Source organism: Filicampus tigris, chromosome 19 (genome assembly GCF_054856515.1).
Source record: "Filicampus tigris isolate MCC_2025a chromosome 19, RoL_Ftig_1.0, whole genome shotgun sequence".
Classification (NCBI taxonomy): domain Eukaryota; kingdom Metazoa; phylum Chordata; class Actinopteri; order Syngnathiformes; family Syngnathidae; genus Filicampus; species Filicampus tigris.
In genome coordinates this window covers 4,051,621-4,070,067 of record NC_141235.1, presented here as the reverse complement: position 1 = coordinate 4,070,067, position 18,447 = coordinate 4,051,621, and the positions used below count along the sequence as shown (strand labels likewise).

The following is an 18,447-nucleotide window of genomic DNA, read 5'->3' as shown; positions in this document are numbered from 1 at the left end:
GGCATTCTGATAAATATTGCGGAATAAGAGTTAATCCACCCGTTTTTAGCCACCTCTGGCGGCGGCCATTTTGTCACTTCTGTCCACTGAAAATGACATCACAAATGCCCAAGGCTCAGCAAACGACCAATCATGGCTCAGCTTCAGAAAACAGGTGAGCCGTGGTTGGTCGTTACCTGAGCAACTGTGATGTCATTTTCAGTCGACAGAAATGACAAAATGGCCGCCCTCAGAGATGGCTAAAAACAGGTGGATTAAGTCCTATTCCACAAACACAATACTTATCAGAATACCTTGTTTCAACTAGTAGGCCTGCATAGAACATATTCTGGAAAAAAATATGTTTGGGTTGACTTTCACTTTAAGGAGGATTTTTTTTTTTTTAGGGGCAATTTCCCACTAGTGCTAAGGCTTCCGTTATTTTCCTCATATTTATCAGCACAGTTTAACAAAAAGAGGTACATCACTTACTTTTTTGTTGTCCTCAACAGAAGTCTGTGACTGGCAAATTAATTTTACACCTGAGCAGAGTTGTTATAAGAAGAAAACACACGGTTCAGATCACAGCTCTGAATTAGTCTGAACAAATGAGGACAACAGACGCAAAGTGTGATTCATTCATCGAATCTCAAAACAATCACATAAACGTGTATTTGACTCCTTTCTCAAGTCTGGGATGTAAAACACTTATCTAAATGGGTTAATACCAAAAAAAAAAAAAAAAAAAATCATTAATAATCAAATATGCTCAGCAATACAGATACACGAGGTTGTCATCATCATTTTATTTCATCTCATCGCGTAAACAATATATAAGACCAAAAAGTGTTGAGACATGCCCAACATATGTCAAGAGACCACTGACTGCAGCTAGCCTAGAGAGTAGAAGCCCCGGCCGCTGGATGGTTGTTGACTTTTCTGCCCTTTATGAGGTCATTAATGCAACCCTACAGCACACTGTGCAGAGCTCACCTGAAGCAGGGCACCTGCACGAGGCAGTAAAGACTAAAAGAGTAAAAGTCATGAGCTGAAAAAATCTATCGTTGGAAAATGGACAGAGGACACAAAAACACAACAGCTGAGAAAATCCAAGTTTAACAAAAAAGTCACTTTTAATACATCATTTCTTAGAATAAAATCTTAAATACTTTGATACTGGATTTGCAGGGACAGCTCCCTTTTGTAAATTTCAATCTCCTTCCTTATATAGAGGCTATTTTTATAGAGATTTTTTTGAGACATTTTGTTGATTTTTTTTTTGCACATTTCCCTGTATTTTCTCTTCTCTCTTCTGTTGGTTGGTTCAGTTGGGCCTTACGGTTGTGATGCTCCTTTCTCTCTTTCTCTCTGTCTTGCTCTTCAACTATTTCTATCCAACCTTTTTAAGATCTTCTTCTACATCTCTATTTAGCTTCTGTACCTGATGAGAGAAAATGAATCAGTCAAAAAGGGGGAAAGAATTGCGGTACTAAACAAAAAAAAAAGAGGGACAAGGACTTGAAGTAGCTCGGCGAATGTTTTTTGGGAATGTTCTCGCCAAAAAACGGACATGATCAAAGCACAGTTAAAAAAAAAAAAGCTTTCTCCAATGCATTGTATGATTGGGGATCGATGTGAATTCCTTTTTTCCCCCCCCTCACATCAAATGTAATAAAAGCAAGCGACTTAGGACAGAAAATATGTCATTAAGTGACACGTAAAGCGGTTTCTTATACTAATTATGTGCTTGATTAAAAATAATAGCTACTATAGCAACTATGCTAGTTCTAGTCTAGAAAGATACATATATAAAAAAAATACAAAAAATTCCAGTGGTACCTCAACCTAAGAGTGACCCGATTTACAAGGTTTTTGAGATTTTCTTGTTTTGAGTTAAGAGCAGATATTTACATTACGAGGGCTGGATAGTGGCACCAAAGTTCACAAGTAGCATTTTGGAAGCTAGTGAACAATCCCTCAAAAAAAAAAGAAAATGCGTACTTCAAACTGTTTACTGCTAGCCCCAGTAAAAAAATAACTTTCAAACTAAAAACAAAGAGAATTACATGTCATCTTTGTCTTGACGACTATCTGCTGGATAATGCAAATGCAAAATCCCATAAATGGGCAAACGAAACTAGCACCAATGTTGCGATAATTACAAACCTTTAAACATCTTATATTTTAACACAAGTATACAATACTCACAGGCAGATATTCTTTATCCTCTGCGAAAATGTCAAATACTATTGCAGCTAAGTTGTGACGGTCCTGCTCTTTGTTTCAACAAGAATCCACACCAGCGTTTTAAGCTACAAGCGTAGCCATGAAACGCATTAAACTCGCAAGTCAAGGCACCACCGTATTGAATAACGCTACAGAGCGAGCATTGCTACTGCGTTCCAAATGCGGGACATAAAGGAGCACTAATGCAAATGCAGAAAACTGAAAGGATCTGAACCAACCGCGGAAACCAACAGTCACTGACGTCAGTCATGTGGCAGCAGGAATGCGCACAAACACATGGCTCAAGAGACATTTCAAAAAGTACAGTAGGCAAACTATGCACGTGCCTGATTGGATGTGCATGAGGACATGTGGGACGAAACACTGGCATGCATTAAAACAACAAGTACTAGCAGTATTTGGCAGATATATAGTACCTTACTTTAGTTACAGGCTAACGGTGATGTTGAACTGAATTAGCCTGGAAATCAACAGAAAGGGTTAATGAGTGATAATGAATGGAAAGTCAGTGGTATGATAGGTCTGACGGAACCTGGAGGACGGGATCACAATGTGTTAATGATGTTAAAATATTCAAGTCAAAGTTCTCTTCAAGACATCAGGGAATCACATTTTGTTATGCGCTGTTTGAAAGAGGCAGAAGGCATAAATACTTACACTCAACGTAGTTACGGGCAATAAACTTCAACACCTCGTCAATCAAGATGACGGGGAAGGAAAGTTTGAGGACCATAAGCCACTGTTCTACAGTCAGATGGGTCAACTTGAAGATCATCTAAGGGGATGTGAAGGGGTTGAGGGTCAGTGATGCGGCGCATAAAGCAACAACGACGCCTCACAGAAACGGGAAGTACACGAGTCGCCGTGACAGGAGACGGTGTGGCTTGGATTTGATTTGATTTAGAATACATTCCCGTAAGAAAAAACTGAAATCTAAAAATGCAGTAATCCCTATAACAGGGCAGAAAAAGGCTCCACAGCAGCAAGCCCGGTTCACGGCAAAAATGAAAAGTCGGGCGAACTTCTACCAGTCCTTTACTACTATACTAACAGTAGCTACCTGAAGACTGGATATTCTCAGATAAACCATTTAATAGATGCCAGAAAGGTGGACACGCAGCTGTGGAGCCTTTTTTCTGACCCATGCGGAAGAAGGTCTAATCTGTCCAATATAGTTTCTACTTTTATATTTTATTGGCCGCCCCCACACAGGAGGTTGGTTCCGCCTCGCACATGTGCCAATGTGTGAGCCGAGGGTCTTAACTGGATTCAACTGGCTATGTGTGCCGCAGAGTTGCCTTCGATAAGGAAGCCAAGCAAGCGAGCGGTCACAGACGATACAACGGCCTAAGATCAAGTCACCTGTCTGATTATTTGTGCCAAACGGGATTAATCTAACAATCTGTATCAACAAACTTACGGGCAGAGGGTCAACATAGATGATCATGAAGTGCAAGGACATGGAGAGGGACATGGCAGCGAGCAGCCAGAAGTTGCTCCATGGAGGCATGCGGATCAGGGACTGGTTCTCCGACAAGCTGGACAAGAATGAAAAAGAATGGATTTACTTCCGTAGATCTGCTACACTGCTTGTTCGCTCTTCTCCTGTATTTGTGGAAGTACCTGTTGAGAGCGTTGCACATCTCAATGGTGACCAGGACGGACAGCGCCATGGTCATGGGAGGAGAGGCCTCAAAGATTTCACACTCAACGCCGCTGAAGTCCTCGTTCTCGTCGTGGCACTGCATGAAGTGGGACTGAGAGGAGGAGAATTTGGGGTTAACTGCATGTCTGAAACGTGGGGGCTTGTGACATGATCGAGAGGCAAACACCTACCAACTGGTGGTAGGTGACTCCAGGACCGGTGGAGTCATACAAGAACCACCAGGCAGCTCCACCAACGGTAGCAGCACCGACGTATCCTGCACGAAGGCTCCGGTGTGGGTTAACAAGAAAAGAAAAAAAAAAAAGCATTTCAACAAAAGACCACGAACTCTAAAAGCCACGTACCACCGATGGCCATGTATCTGAAGAACAGCCAGCCAGAGATCAGGGGCTCCTTGGGGGAACGTGGAGGCTTGCCCATGATGTCCAGATCAGGGGGGTTGAAGCCCAGAGCGGTGGCGGGAAGACCGTCAGTCACCAGGTTGACCCACAGAAGCTGCACGGGGATCAGAGCCTCGGGCAGACCCAGAGCGGCAGTCAGGAAGATACTGGCGAGACAAACACCAAGCGATCAAGCAAAGGCAGAGCTGGAGACCGGAAACTGAAACAGAGTGGCGTCACGGCATGGTTCCCGAAGCAAAACTGAATTCGGGGCCAGACACAGAGCATCTAGCGTCTTTCTCATGTCTACAAATCCCGACAAGTTGGTTTATGCCTTGGGCAGACTGTGTTCCCGATTATCCTGCTTACCAGACGACCTCACCCACGTTGGAGGAGATGAGGTAGCGAATGAACTGCTTCATGTTGTTGTAGATAGCTCTGCCCTCCTCAACGGCAGCCACAATGGAAGAGAAGTTGTCGTCAGCCAGGACCATCTCAGAGGCAGACTTGGCAACGGCAGTGCCAGAGCCCATGGCGATGCCAATCTCGGCCTTCTTCAGGGCCGGGGCATCGTTCACACCGTCACCGGTCTACGGTCAGAGCACCAGTCAGTGTTTGCCGTCTGGTTGAGTTTCATCATCATCATCATCATCACGTTTGGTGGACTTCTTACCATGGCAGTAATGTCATCATAACCCTGCAGGAACTCAACAATCTTGGACTTGTGGGCTGGCTCCACACGGGCAAAGCAACAAGCTCTACGGACAGCCTCGGACTGCTCGTGGGTGGGTAGGTCGTCAAACTCGCGTCCGGTGTAGGCCTTGCTTTCCACATCCTCGTCCTCACCGAAGATGCCAATACGGCGGCAGATGGCGATGGCGGTTCCCTTGTTGTCGCCTGAAGATTGACAGGAATGAACTCGGTGACGGTTGCGGGCGGAACATTCACAGCCAATACAACTGAATACGAACCAGTGATCATAATGACACGGATTCCGGCAGCTCTGCACAGCTCGATGGAGCCGGTCACCTCCTTACGAGGGGGATCCAGCATTCCCACGCAGCCAACAAAGGTCAGGTCAGTCTGTGACGAAAGGGCCCCAAGGAGAGGAGGCGTCAGACCTTGTCAACTCTGGGATACCATCGATTTGATGAGCAAGGTCATCGAGCCCTCACCTCGTAATCGGCAAACTTGGTGGAGTCCTCCAAGTTCATCTCTTCGGGCTTCAGAGGGTTGTCGCAGGTGGCCAGGGCCAGGCAACGCAGGGTGTCACGGCCGGTACCCCAGTCCCTGATGACGGTCATGATCTTCTCCTTGATGGCGTTGGTCAGGGGGACGCGGGTGGTGCCAACGCGCACGTACATGCACCTGTCGATCACGCCTTCGGGGGCGCCCTGCGGAGGCAGATTGCTTTGACGCAAGCGCTAGGCAAGTTGAAACATTTGGCTCAAGGGAAAGGCACCGACCTTCACAAACATCTTGGCACCGCCTTCACCTTTGGTGGGAGTGCAGTACACCGACATGGACTTCCTGTCGCGGGAGAACTCCAGGGTGAAGTTCTTCTTCATGAGCTGCTTGACGACCTGTCGAGAAGAAATGTCGGGATTGTGTGAACTATTTCCCCATCGGAATGAACTGGAACGCCGTGAATCTGTTACAACCGGTTGGATTCTGTGCACGGGGGAAAGAATGAAAGAAACGAGAGGAATCTTACAGAGCAGCAAGCGTTGGCCCTCTCGATTTTGGACAGGTTCTTTACGTTGGAGTTGAACACGTTCATCTTCTCAACCAGGCAGGACAGGGCGGTCTCGGTGGCCTCGCCGACCTTCTCATAGATCTTTTTGGACTGCGAAGACAGAAGGCGGCGGTGGGTCCCGACTGTTCCATGTCGAGTCGCTACAACGGTGGAAGCGAATGTTCCGAGGCGGAAAACGCGGGCTTTACCTCGTTGTAGTCCAAAGAGGAGTCGTTGCACAGGGCGCAGATGGTGGCCAGCTCCACAAGGCCGTCGTAGACGCTGCAGTTGGTCTTTGAACCAGCCTGGGAACTGCAAACCAAGGAAGGAATTGCAAAGAAATCCCAGGTGCGCTTTGTATTTAATGATGATTTCTCCTAAAAGTGCGTTGTGGTCGTGGCGGTATTACGAGGTGGATGAAGGCTGGTAAGTCTCTCTTAGGGCCCGGACTTAACATATTGTACAATGTAAGAAATCCTGGTAAAGAATTGAAAACTTACACCTCGCCCTCGGGGGTGTACTTGGATCCGGAGATATCGAAGGCGTCAAGGTCAACGTGGCTGCCCTCGACGTTCTTGACAATAAACATCTACAGAGCAGAGCAGCACTCATCAGGCGTCACGTGGCGCGGTCAACAACTTGTTATGCCCTCCGTGACTGTTCCGGAAGGACTCACCTTGGTCACACACATCTGGTTGGTGGTGAGGGTGCCAGTCTTGTCGGAGCAGATGACAGAGGTGCAGCCAAGGGTCTCCACAGAGGGCAGGCTTCTGACGATGGCGTTCTTCTTGGCCATACGGCGGGTTCCCAGGGCCAGGCAGGTGGTGATGACGGCGGGCAGACCTGAGACGCACAGGAGGACCTTCTTTGTTTGTTTTTTTTTTTATCTATTTTGGCCATGTTCAAAAAACAGTCAATTCAAGAGTAGAGATGTTCTCAAAGTCCCCAATGAAGAGGAGTTATCCCAGTAGAGAGGAAAACATGTTTACAAAAGCGATTTCAGGACTGCCTTGTTTGCTGGCTTGAAAAGCAGCGAGAGAAACTCGTGAGCGCGGCAAACGTGACAGCAGACTTTTTGTGCCCGTCGGTCACCTCACCCTCAGGGATGGCGGCCACAGCCAAGGCCACGGCGATCTTGAAGTAGTAGACGGCACCGCGGATCCAAGAGCCTCCGTGGACGGGGTCGTTGAAGTGGCCGATGTTGATGGCCCAGACGGCGACGCAGATCAGAGAGATGACCTTGGACAGCTGCTCGCCGAACTCATCCAGCTTGGCCTGCAGAGGGGTCTTCTCCTGCTCGGTGGCGGCCATCTGGTCGCGGATCTTGCCGATCTCGGTGGCGACTCCGGTGGCTACGGCCACACCGATGGCCTTGCCGGCGGCGATGTTGGTGCCCTGCGGTGGAGAGGAGGAGGGGATGAAGCTGAGGACTACGCCGAGGGGGACGGAAGAAATCAAGGCGGTGGGAGGAAGCTTACAGAGAAAAGCATGTTCTTCTTGTCCTGGTTGACGGCTCTGGGGTCGGGAACAGACTCGGTGTGCTTGATCACACTGACGGACTCACCTGGCAGAGGCAACGGACGTTTGGTACAAAAGACACAAAATGCACGATAGTCTTTTCAAGTCAACTTAACGCTCATGTCCGACTGTTCAAAGTTGCAGTAGATTTTGCACAAAGGGATGAATGGGGAGGATGAACTTTCATCCCAAATTGTTTTGTGAATAGCGTCGGAACATGTTTGCTGTCAGCTTACCAGTGAGGATGGACTGGTCAACACGCAGGGTGGTGGACTTGATGGAAACAAGCCTGATGTCAGCGGGGACTTTGTCACCAACTGGGGATCAACACAATCAACTTCAAACCTCATTCCATTTGCCAATAGGATACATAACAGAAAACACAAATAGGCCACTACATTAGGTACACTTGCACAATCCATTCAATAATACTAATCATATATGACTGATGCTGTGACCTTATTATTAAATATACTATGTCCGCCGATAAAATTATAAATCATATTTCACATATTTACCTCCTCCTTCCCCATTTCTTGACTGACTCAAACTATTCCAGTTTACCAATACGTACACTATTGTATTGGATTTTACAGGTGTCCCGAATGTGTCCAGGCACACGTACCGCATAAATATGATGACCTTCTGCAAGAACATTTATTATTTTCACACCCCATAATATTGAAGTGACTGTAAGGGAGACCCTCGCAGCATTTCTATACTTGATCCATGGATTTCACAAGGGTGCGGAGGGTAAACCGATGCCTGGTGAGAATGAAGCGCCGTTTTTTTTTTTTTTTTTTCGGGGGCGGGGGGGGGGGGGGGGGGGGGGTGTTTGTCAGCCAGAGGGGCAACAGGTGTACATGGACAAGGGAGGGGAGAAGAGGTGCGGCAGGTGCTAGTCAGGGTATTTATATACTTTGTGATTTTGTTTTCCTCCACTCAGCATGTTTTCACAGGCCAGCGGCAGCTCCAGCGGCCCTTGCTTGGCATTGCCTTAAAAAGACATGACGCTTCGCTTCCCGCTTTCACTATCCGTCTGTTGTCGGACACTTCATTAGGTGCACTTACCTGCACAATCTAATAAAGTCCCATACCCAAATTTGAAAATAAAAAATACTGTACGTTAAATCTAATACTGCTCAGCTTTGACTGACACTGTCGGAGAGATATTTGTTTAACTATGTTTATTTTATGGTTGTACACTGAAAGCGGTTTCCAATATTCATCTAATCATAAGGTTGAATGTTTAAAAATTAAACAACAGTCTTAACTTTCTATTGACTCTGTCAGCGAGGTAGTTATTTAACTCAACTGCTCAAAATTAACTGTTTATTATCGTTGTTGCATTCTGCGGGGAGCTGTTTCCAATATTTTGACCTCAACACCAAAATCACAGAGAGCTGTTTCTAATATTTCAATAAATGTATGAAGTTCACATTTTTAAGAAGAAAAAAGAAACATGCTCAGTTCTGATTGCCTCTGTAAGGAGGCATTTACTTCCTCTTTTTTTGTTTTGTTTTAATGGCGGTCATGTCCTCCTGGGAGCTGCTTTGAATATTTTTGGTCAGGGGTCCAAATCATTATTATTATTTATTAAGCGTGGGAATACATTGTGCGTTCAAACCAGTGTTCGCCAACAATTATTGAGCTAAGGCATATTCTACCTTCACTGTAAAACGCTGGCATAGATAGATGAACTATGATACATTATGTGAGGAAAATAAATGATAATTTACAGCCCATTTAGAGGAAATTGGATCATTTCCTGTGGATGAGTGGTTGTTCTCGACAGTATTTCCCGAAAGGAAGCTGGCGGCATCTTACCGGACACCTCCACGATGTCTCCAGGGACAATTTCTCTGGCCTTGATCCTCTGTACGCTCTTTCTGTCAGAACGGTAGACTTTGCCCATCTCAGGCTCGTACTCCTTGAGAGCCTCGATGGCATCCTCGGCATTACGCTCCTGCGGGGCGTCACAAAAGGCGCGGATTAGTTTAAGCCGCGGTGGGCAGCCACAGTGATGTCAACGCGACCGTGTCGGATATAAACAAAAGCTGCGGGTCGTCCGCGTGCTTTTATTGCGCGCCTCCGTCGCGCATTGTTCTGCGGCTGACAACGAAGAATGATAAATGCTCTCATTCAGAAAAAAGCCTTGGCATGGGCGTGATGACGTTCCTCCGCTGACAAATGCCTGACAGCGGTGCCAAGCACTTAACGGCGTGCCTGCAGAGGTGTTTGAATAGCACCGCAATTGGAATCAGCCAATACCTGCTTTTGCAACATCTGTCATACGCACGGCGGGCTTAACGCATTTATTGGACCACCTGTTTCGAAAGAGACCAGCCAGCATCATCGGCGCTTCAATGCTGACTTTTCAATTTACGTGAATTCTCGACTCGCTGGGAAATTTGAACAATCAGCCAGGATGTCATTCAACAACTTAACTATTTCCTTCCATTCAAGAATCCAAGTAAAGAACTGTCGCTTGACATTTTAATCAAGGAATAATATGTCCTAATTATTATTATTATTATTTTCAAAACCATAAATATGAAGATTCTGGGCTCAATATAAAAATATTAGCTAATTTTGAGAAAGCATAAAACTAACATGGTTTTGGCTGTCTAATACAATTCTGAAGCACTGTATATACTTAAATTATTTCACATTACCTGTATTTCTCTTGTTCATTTCTTTTTATTTTGAGATATATACATCTCATGAAATAAAGTTACAGTTTTTACTGATATTAAAGTGCAGTACTTGAGTGCATCGGTTCATCTGTCCAATGCACAGTGGTGGGAATTACCCAAGTGCAAATACTTTTTTACTGCGCCCTAAATAGATTTCTCAGGTATCTGTACTTTACTTGAATGTATATTTTTCTGACAAATTCTTACTTTTACTCCCTACATTCGAAAACAGATACCTGTACTTTCTACTCCTTACTTTGTCAAAGCAGGCAGGCTACTTTTTTTCAACATCTGCAGATGACAACATGACGTACAAAAAATAAATAAATAGGTAATTTTGGTTGATTGAGATCTTGGGTACTTGTTAGGTAGGGAAAAAAATACTGCATTAATGCTAAGCTAAGCTTTTTTCCTTTCTTTTACTGGAGCAAAGTCGTGAAATAAGTACACGTTTGTCACCTAACAATGCAACCAAGCTGTTATTTTGTTTTCCTGTTAGTGGCATATAAAGTGCCATGTGTGACATTGTTTACGTACATTGTGCTAAATGGTGCAACACCACCGTCCCAAGCAGCCAAAAGCTATTTTGAGCCTCACCGCTGTAAAAGTGATAGCCTTCCAGTCGGGCATGAAGCGGAGGTAACCGGAGACCGCGGGCCTTCTGACATCACCGTAACGGGATAGGCGTGTTATTGCCCAATGTGCCAGGCACCCCCAAGCCCCTCCCGTCCACCCACAGCACTGACCTGCCACACTCCGACCACGGCATTAGCGATGAGGATGAGGAGGATGACAAAGGGCTCCACGAAGGCGGTGATGGTCTCCTCGCCTTCCTCGAACCAAGCCAGAACCTTGAAGGACAAAGTGAGGGTCAATCGTCAGACATGACCCATTTCTAAATGTTATGAGAAAATGTTAAACTGGTGAACGATTTTTCAATAAAAAAGTAAAGAGTTGTATTTTACAAGAAAAGCACTGTGCAAAAAAGTCGCACCAACAACTGCTGTTTTTAATCATTCTATTAAATGTCATGTCATTCTCGACACCACTTATTTAAAAAAATAATAATATGGATCAAAATTTGTCACATTTTATTTTGAATGAAGATTACCGAAATGACTACATTATTTTGATGATATCTAATTATTATTATTAGACAAATAAAGTCAGCAAGCTGAGCTAGTTTTTTGTAATTATGTAACTGCTTAGCATACTGGTACGGTGTTCGACTGGTTAGCACGTCTGCCTCACAGTTGAGAGGTCGTGGGTTCGATTCTCCCCGTGCCTGCGTGGGTTTTCTCCGGGTACTCCGGCGTCCTCCCACATTCCAAAAACATGCATGATAGGTTGATCGGTCACCCTAAATTGTCCCTCGGTGTGGTTGAGAGTGTGAATGTTTGTTTTTCTCTGTGTGCCCTGCGATTGGCTGGCAACCAGTTCAGGGTGTACCCCGCCTACTGCCCGAAGTCAGCTGGGATAGGCTCCAGCACGCCCGCGACCCTTGTGAGGATAATCGATAATGGATGGATGCTTAGCATACTGAATTGATTTTAGTATGTTTCATAAACACAAGGTGAATTGAATCTCAGACACTAAATTGTTTCATGGTAAAAAAATAAAAAAATCTGAGCCTGAGGTTGAATTTAAAGACGATTTTGACTGTAAAAAAAAAAAAGAGAGAAATAAAAATGGACTTTGGTAAAGTAAAACATTTCAGTTAGAAATTTGATAGTAAGAAAATTCATTGTTCGAAATTCAAACTTCAATGGCACCGATATGCATCCGTAGGCCACCCGCTTCTTTGTGGCCTTCAGTGGAAATAGTTTGGATTTCCCTAGTGTAGATTGTAAATTGATTGACGTAAAAGTAATGTTAAACATTAATAAATGAGTAATAAAAATGACACATTATCACCGTATGGCAGGTGGAGCCATTAGATAATTAGGTGACATCATTATTATTAATTGGATCTGGACGTCCTTGCAACTTAGAGCCCATCGTTCCTTCCTTGAATCCTGACCTTTCCCGAAGGATTCAGTTTCTCTCCTCAGCTTCAGCCTGCCCTTAAAATAACCCCCCCACCCCACCCCAGCAAAACCCTCATCCCTCCGTCAAACCCCCCCACACCCCCCCCCTCTTCACTTTCATGACCCCCAACCCTCCCTCTTGCCCCTCAATATTCGCCTTCTAAGGCCATCATGACAGCTGGCGGTGAAAGCCGGCTGCCGGAATTAATACACCTCCTCCTACGACACGCAATTTGTCTCAAGTTGTCATCTTCCAAAATACACTGAGGGGTCTTGGAAGACGAACAGGGGAGGGCGGGATGGGGGGGGGGCGGGGGGGGGTTACTTGGGAGCGGGGCTCCAAGAAGTCTTGACAGGACTTGTTGTCCCTCACACCACCGGCGTTTGAGTCTGAATTTAAATTGACAGACATAGGTGGGCAGAGTGCCTGCCCGGTGTTTACTTACAAACGAGATGCAGGCGGCCAGCAGCAGGATTCTGACCAGCAGGTCTTCAAACTGCTCAACGATCAGCTCCCAGATGCTCTTGCCTGAGATGCGCAAACAAAGGACAAATCCGGCCTGTATTTGCACGGAAAGGTTTGACGAGGACAACGTGTCTTTGGCATGCAAAATTGTGAGGATTGTGCAGTCAACCTCTTGGGAGAAAAAAAAAAAAAAGAAGTAACGATTAATCTGCAAAGTTTGAATCGAGGCAACTGGACTCTTCCTGGGAAGATGTTTCACCTGTAATCCAAAAATCAAAAGGCCTCTTCAGTTCAAAAACTTAAATGTGGAGTCTTTGGTTCTGGAATTAAGGAAAACCTATTGATCCAAAACACTTTCAGTTTTAGATTTGAAGTGTGACAGTTTTAGAAGTGAAGAACCAGAGATTTCACACTTCACTTCAAAAACTGTAAGACCTCTGAAGATTCCAAAAGACTGCTTCAGTTTTAGATTTGAAGGGTGAAATCCCTGGTTTTAGAACTGAACGACTGGATATTTTACCCTTCATATCTAAAACTGAAGACATCTGAAAACAGCAAACGACTGCTTCAGTTTCACTTTTCAAGTGTGAGACCTCCGGCTTCACAACTGAAGAACCAGAGATTTCACACTTCAAATCAAACTTTTGGAAGACTCCACATTTAAAATTCAGACCTCAAGAAGCCTTTTGGATGTACGGCCAAACGTTTTCACCAAAACAAGAAGAGTCCGGTTGCCTCGATCCATCATCGAGCATCCCCAACGGACGCGTGAAGATGAATGTCGATCGAGTGCTACTCGAGAGGTGTTTTGAGGGTGGGCTTTAAACACTTACCCTCCTCAGCGGGCAGCTCTGGAGGAGAAGAAGAGGAAGACAAGGAAAAAGTTCAGTGTTACACCTTAACGAGGCGAACGCGCACAACGCTTTGTTGACTCCGAAGAACAAAGCGCGCAGTAATTAGTCATCAATGCTCAATCATGTTACATATCACTTAACCCAAAGCCATCCAAGGGTCCGCCCCCTTTGAACCCTGCCTAAAATTACCCGAGCTCCCCGGGCCCATATATCAGCCAGGAAGCTTCTTGAGCCTGTCACCTGTCTCTCTCGCTCTCCAGCCATCTTCTTTGGCTATCTTTAAATAGCCCCTCAAAGCCCTCAAAGATCTCCGCTTCTCAATGTCTCGCCGCGTGTCAAGCAGCTGTCGCAAGGCCTCGCTAAAAAAGCCAGCGCCGTGCAAGCTGAGACTCTCCCACCCGCTCTTGCTAGAGTGGATGCAGTCTTACCGTTGAAGCCATACTTGTCCAGATTCTTCTTGAACTGGTCGGGGGTCAGGCCCGCGTGCTCGTTGACGCCGAAGTGAGCCAGGCATTCTGCCGGGTTCTTGGTGTGTGCGTTCTCCATCCTGTTGGGATAGGTAAGGACGGGCCGTACGACGGTTCCTGTCCGCGCTCTCTCGTTGGGTCTGCTCGTCTACAAGTGTCTGCACCCGTGATCCACCGCCCTCGCCCTTAAGTGGCACCCTCCGATTCAGGAGTGCTGGTCTGACAGAAAGAGCGAATAAGCGCATACTTGCTCAGGGTTTTATACCACCTAAGGGACCCCGGGATTGGTGGACACCCGGCGGCGGCACACGCCTTCGCATACCAACATAGGGGCGGGGGGGCGCACATGGCGACAGGGAGGGCTCGCGACGGGGTGGGGCGTGGCGTGAGGTGGAGCGATGAGGAGGTGAGACAGGAACAGGGGGTACAAGGAGACTTGGATTTTGGGAAAGGAGGTGAAGCGCTAGTGGTGGGTCGGAGGGGGGGGTGTCACCGCAGATGAAAATGGGATCTGTTTTTGGAACATGCATGGTCAGTGGAATAAGACGAAGAGAGAAGGTGAGAGAGCGACGCAGGGGATCTTTTTTTTTTTTTTTTTTCCCGGGGTGGTGGGTGGGGGGCGGCGTTCATTGAGTGACAGCTCAACTGGTTTCTGCTGAGGAAGTTGGAGACGTGTTAAGAACAAATCGTGGGGATGCACGAACCCCAAAGTTTTTCAATCAAATCTACGGGAGTGCTTCCAAAGGGGCGGATTTTTTGGGAGACGAAATAATCTCATGGCATCAAACAAAAATGTCGCAAAAGTATACACGAGTCACAAAGTTAGCGATTTGGGGATTTCAGGATAAATTTCAGGATGAATTTAAAATGCACATTTGCAGGTGAACTTTGACTTTCTCTAATCTGTTCAATGGGCCTCTTTGGGTCCTGTTTTTTTTTTTTTTTTTTTTCTCCCTGAACTTTTCCTTTCTTATCTGAATGAAATAACCTGGGAGTACTTAGAGGGAAGGTTGTTTGAATTCTGAAAATGCTCCGGATGCTCCTGAAATTTCACCCGGAAGCTAACTTTATGAGCCATGTATATCCTGCAATGAATAATAATCTCGTCTTAGTCTACTCACAAATGAACAGTAGTGATTGTGAAATTTGGGCCTGTCAAGTTGAACGCAAGCCATTCGGTTGTTTGAATGGCAACAGGTTGATACACAGGTCAACCTTCTGCCACCTAGTGGAAGAGCATTTGAAAGTGAAAGTGGATCATTTCCCACAGAACACCGCTTGAGAATCATCGACGGCGCCGACTTGGAGGTCTTTTGCATATTTAAAACCCCGCACTACCCCGTTGATATACAGTAGTGAACAGATTCACTAAAGCCGCCATTCCCACCCACTAATGTTCGTTCGGAGATCAGAGGCTGTGCCATGGGAAACGATTCAATTTCATGTCGCTTTGGTGCACCCGGCCCGTCTCACACTGCGACTCACAATGGCCTCTTGTGGCAGAGGCACAGAATTGAATTGGCCACAACATTAGGCACGGCTGCAACATTTTTATGGGATCCAGAGTTGGATAGAAAAATAAGCGTTTATTGTGATGATAAAATGTGAACGGTGGAGGTACAGTATTATCATAGTTTTCAATTGAGCTAGCTAGATGGAGAGTGCGACTGTCCTATGCGGGGGTCACACGGGCGGAGGGAAAAGCAGATGAAAAGTTGATTTACTATTTGTTTAAACGGCACTAAAGTCTCGTAAAAAAGGCGGGGGCGGCTCGAGGGGGCGTTCGAGTGTCTTCAAGCTGGCGCTACAAGTCAATAAAACATCAGGTGTCACGTAGCTCATTATTTCTCTTCTAGACACGTTTTTTCCCCCCCATCAGGATTTATGAAGGTCATTATTTTTTTAATCAATTTAACTTCTTGTGTGCTCAGAATGGACTTGGTGAAATTGATTACAAATGAAAGTTGTATTTTTATCATTTGTAATTATGTGTCATTGCATTTTCATACCTCGATGAGTGACAAATAATTGCGTGAAGGGATGATGTCGCCTTTTAGGACTGATAAAGCCTCTCCGTGCAGCCTTGAATTCTACACCGGGCTTATTTTGAAATGTTATTCAAGCTATGTGTGCTATTGACGTTATACACGCTTTTAACAGTTTAAAAAGACGCCGCCCTGTCATTTGTTGCCGCATCAATAAACGCCCACTTACAGTACTGTACATTACACTATTCAGCATTATCGAGGCATAGGTAAATGACGCATGATAAAAATGACATTTTTAAACATACATTGCATACGTTTTAATACATTAAAACGTTCAATTGAAAATAACTATATATCTATATATATAACTAGCTGATCATGTAGCTAGCTAGCTATCTAATCATCCTGTAGTTAGCTAGCTGGACATATCCTTTAATCGTAAATGAATGCGCCAGATGATATTGTTTTGGATGTATTGCTGTTAACAATTTGAGGCGTTTAGTCCATATGTGTTTGGCCAAGAACCTTGCTGCTGGTCTTCAGCTGTTGTACAAGCGTTCTGACCTCTGAGATTTTGGGGGGGGGGGCTGAGATCGGGGTCGGCCTGTCAGTGTCTCCCTCAGGGCGGCGCAGTGACATTTAACTCAATATCCCAGAAGGATAGTGTTTCCCTACCCCCCTTACGCGACTCCCCGCACCCCCCTTCCATCTTCAAGTCGCTACACGGTGCAAGCTGGGACACCCGTTGGGGCGCAACATGCCAGGACATCTTGCCAGGTCTGAGGGATTACCGTGTGCCACCTTAACCCCAAACGCCAAACCCTCCCAGCCCTTCCATCATCCGTGAGCGCTATCCGTGTTGCCAGTTCTGAACAAGTGTTAAGTAGCGCGGGTGGTTGGGTGGTAGGGGAGGGGGAGTGGGGGGGGGGGGGGCGCAGCTGCATGAACGGCGGGGTTACGCAACTGAAGAACATCTCCGCTGACTTGCACAAGCAAAAACGAGACCAACAAGGAGACCCTTTCGGACGCCGCGCGGTAGCAAAAGCACTCGTTTCCTTGCTTCCATTTCAAACCTTTGCGAAGCGGGACTTTCTGACCCGGTGGCGACTGAATTATGGAGTAGACTGGATTTGAGTGACACACCTTGGGTGGAACTGTCTCCCATTACCCCAAAGTGGGACGGGCTCAAAGAGGAACAAGGGCAGGGCTCCCACTCATTACTACATTGAGCGTGTTGGTGAGTTAGCCTAGTGGGAACAGTATGGGCAAGTGTCGCTTTTCATGTTCCCAGAGCACCAAGCAAGGCCCGTGAAGGCATGCTCGGAGGACTTTGGTGCGGAAGAACTTGAGATGACTGACCTACATAACCCAACTTCAAATCCATTACACATTTGAGTTGGACTAGAACGGGAGATTGTGAGCCATGCAGGCCCCACAGAGCTCACATTTCTCAACTTAGGCTCAGGTGCGAGACTACAACTATAGAGGTGGGGCCAAGAGTGGGGATGCACTTTTTGAATTCACTTTTTTTTTCCCCCACAGCTGCTGTGAATAATTGCAAATGATTTGAGTCGGTATTGGCTAGGGAGAACATTTGCTTTCAGTCAAGGAAGGAAGAATGGGAACTGGAAAGGCAGGAATGGATGATGGCGAAATTAAGGAAGGAAGGAAGGAAGGAAGCAAAGAAGGAAGGGGAAATGAAGGGGGGGTGAGAAGCCAGGTGGAAGGATGCAAGGAAGCAATCTAGAAGGTTTAAGGAACAGAAGGTTGCATGAGCAAAAAGCAGGTGTGATGGAAGAAACGAAGGAAATAGGAAACGACTCAAGGCAGGCAACAAGTCTGCAGTGAAGGAAGTTAGGATGGAAGAACGTGCGAATAAAAAGCCGGTCAGAGAGAAGACACTTAAGAGGGCAAGAAGAGCTGCAGTTAGCTAGCTCGTTAGCATCTGCGGCAATGGTCCTTGCGAGTGTTTTCATTTTGTATTCGCCTTTTTGACTGTCAAGACTGAACAGGAAGGCTTCATTGCCTCAGATGGCGACGCAAACAAAATTGACCGGCAAAGAGCAAACGTTGAATTGAAAGACACGAGCGCTATTGACAGTGAGGACATAATTAGTAGTGGGCAGTAAGGCATCGGATAAAGGAGCTACAGTGTCCGTGTTAGCCGGGTACTTTTTACAGCATTAGCTAATAGTAATAATAGAAGTGGCAGCTGAGTCTGTGAATCCAGGATTCCTCGGCAGATATAAATAGAGCAGGTGACACTGTGCTGCTGGGCATGGCACCGCAGCAGCTTTACACACTTTTGACTTATTAATACAACCAGAGTACAACTATTAGGAGAAAACAGTCACCCCCACAATAAAAAAAAAAAAAGGTTCTAGAAATTGGACTTTCGGGTGAAATTTCAGGATGAACATAAAA

At 46.0% G+C, this 18,447-nt stretch overlaps 1 protein-coding gene across 1 annotated transcript; it reads right to left on the bottom strand.

Annotated features, from left to right (window-relative positions):
• Positions 1 to 763: 763 nt before the first annotated feature.
• atp2a1l (ATPase sarcoplasmic/endoplasmic reticulum Ca2+ transporting 1, like) lies at positions 764 to 14,254 on the bottom strand. Its single transcript, XM_086017316.1, has 23 exons — positions 13,997 to 14,254; positions 13,548 to 13,565; positions 12,695 to 12,777; positions 10,968 to 11,072; positions 9,353 to 9,491; positions 7,762 to 7,842; positions 7,486 to 7,571; positions 7,105 to 7,402; positions 6,684 to 6,850; positions 6,508 to 6,596; positions 6,217 to 6,319; positions 5,987 to 6,118; positions 5,739 to 5,855; positions 5,448 to 5,666; positions 5,244 to 5,355; positions 4,946 to 5,169; positions 4,642 to 4,862; positions 4,237 to 4,439; positions 4,063 to 4,148; positions 3,850 to 3,983; positions 3,647 to 3,764; positions 2,884 to 3,001; positions 764 to 1,420 (listed from the first exon to the last, which is right to left on the bottom strand). Exons 1-23 carry the CDS (start codon positions 14,112 to 14,114, stop codon positions 1,404 to 1,406), a joined length of 2,988 nt encoding a protein of 995 aa, XP_085873442.1. The 5' UTR covers positions 14,115 to 14,254; the 3' UTR covers positions 764 to 1,403.
• Between the last annotated feature and the right edge of the window lie 4,193 nt (positions 14,255 to 18,447).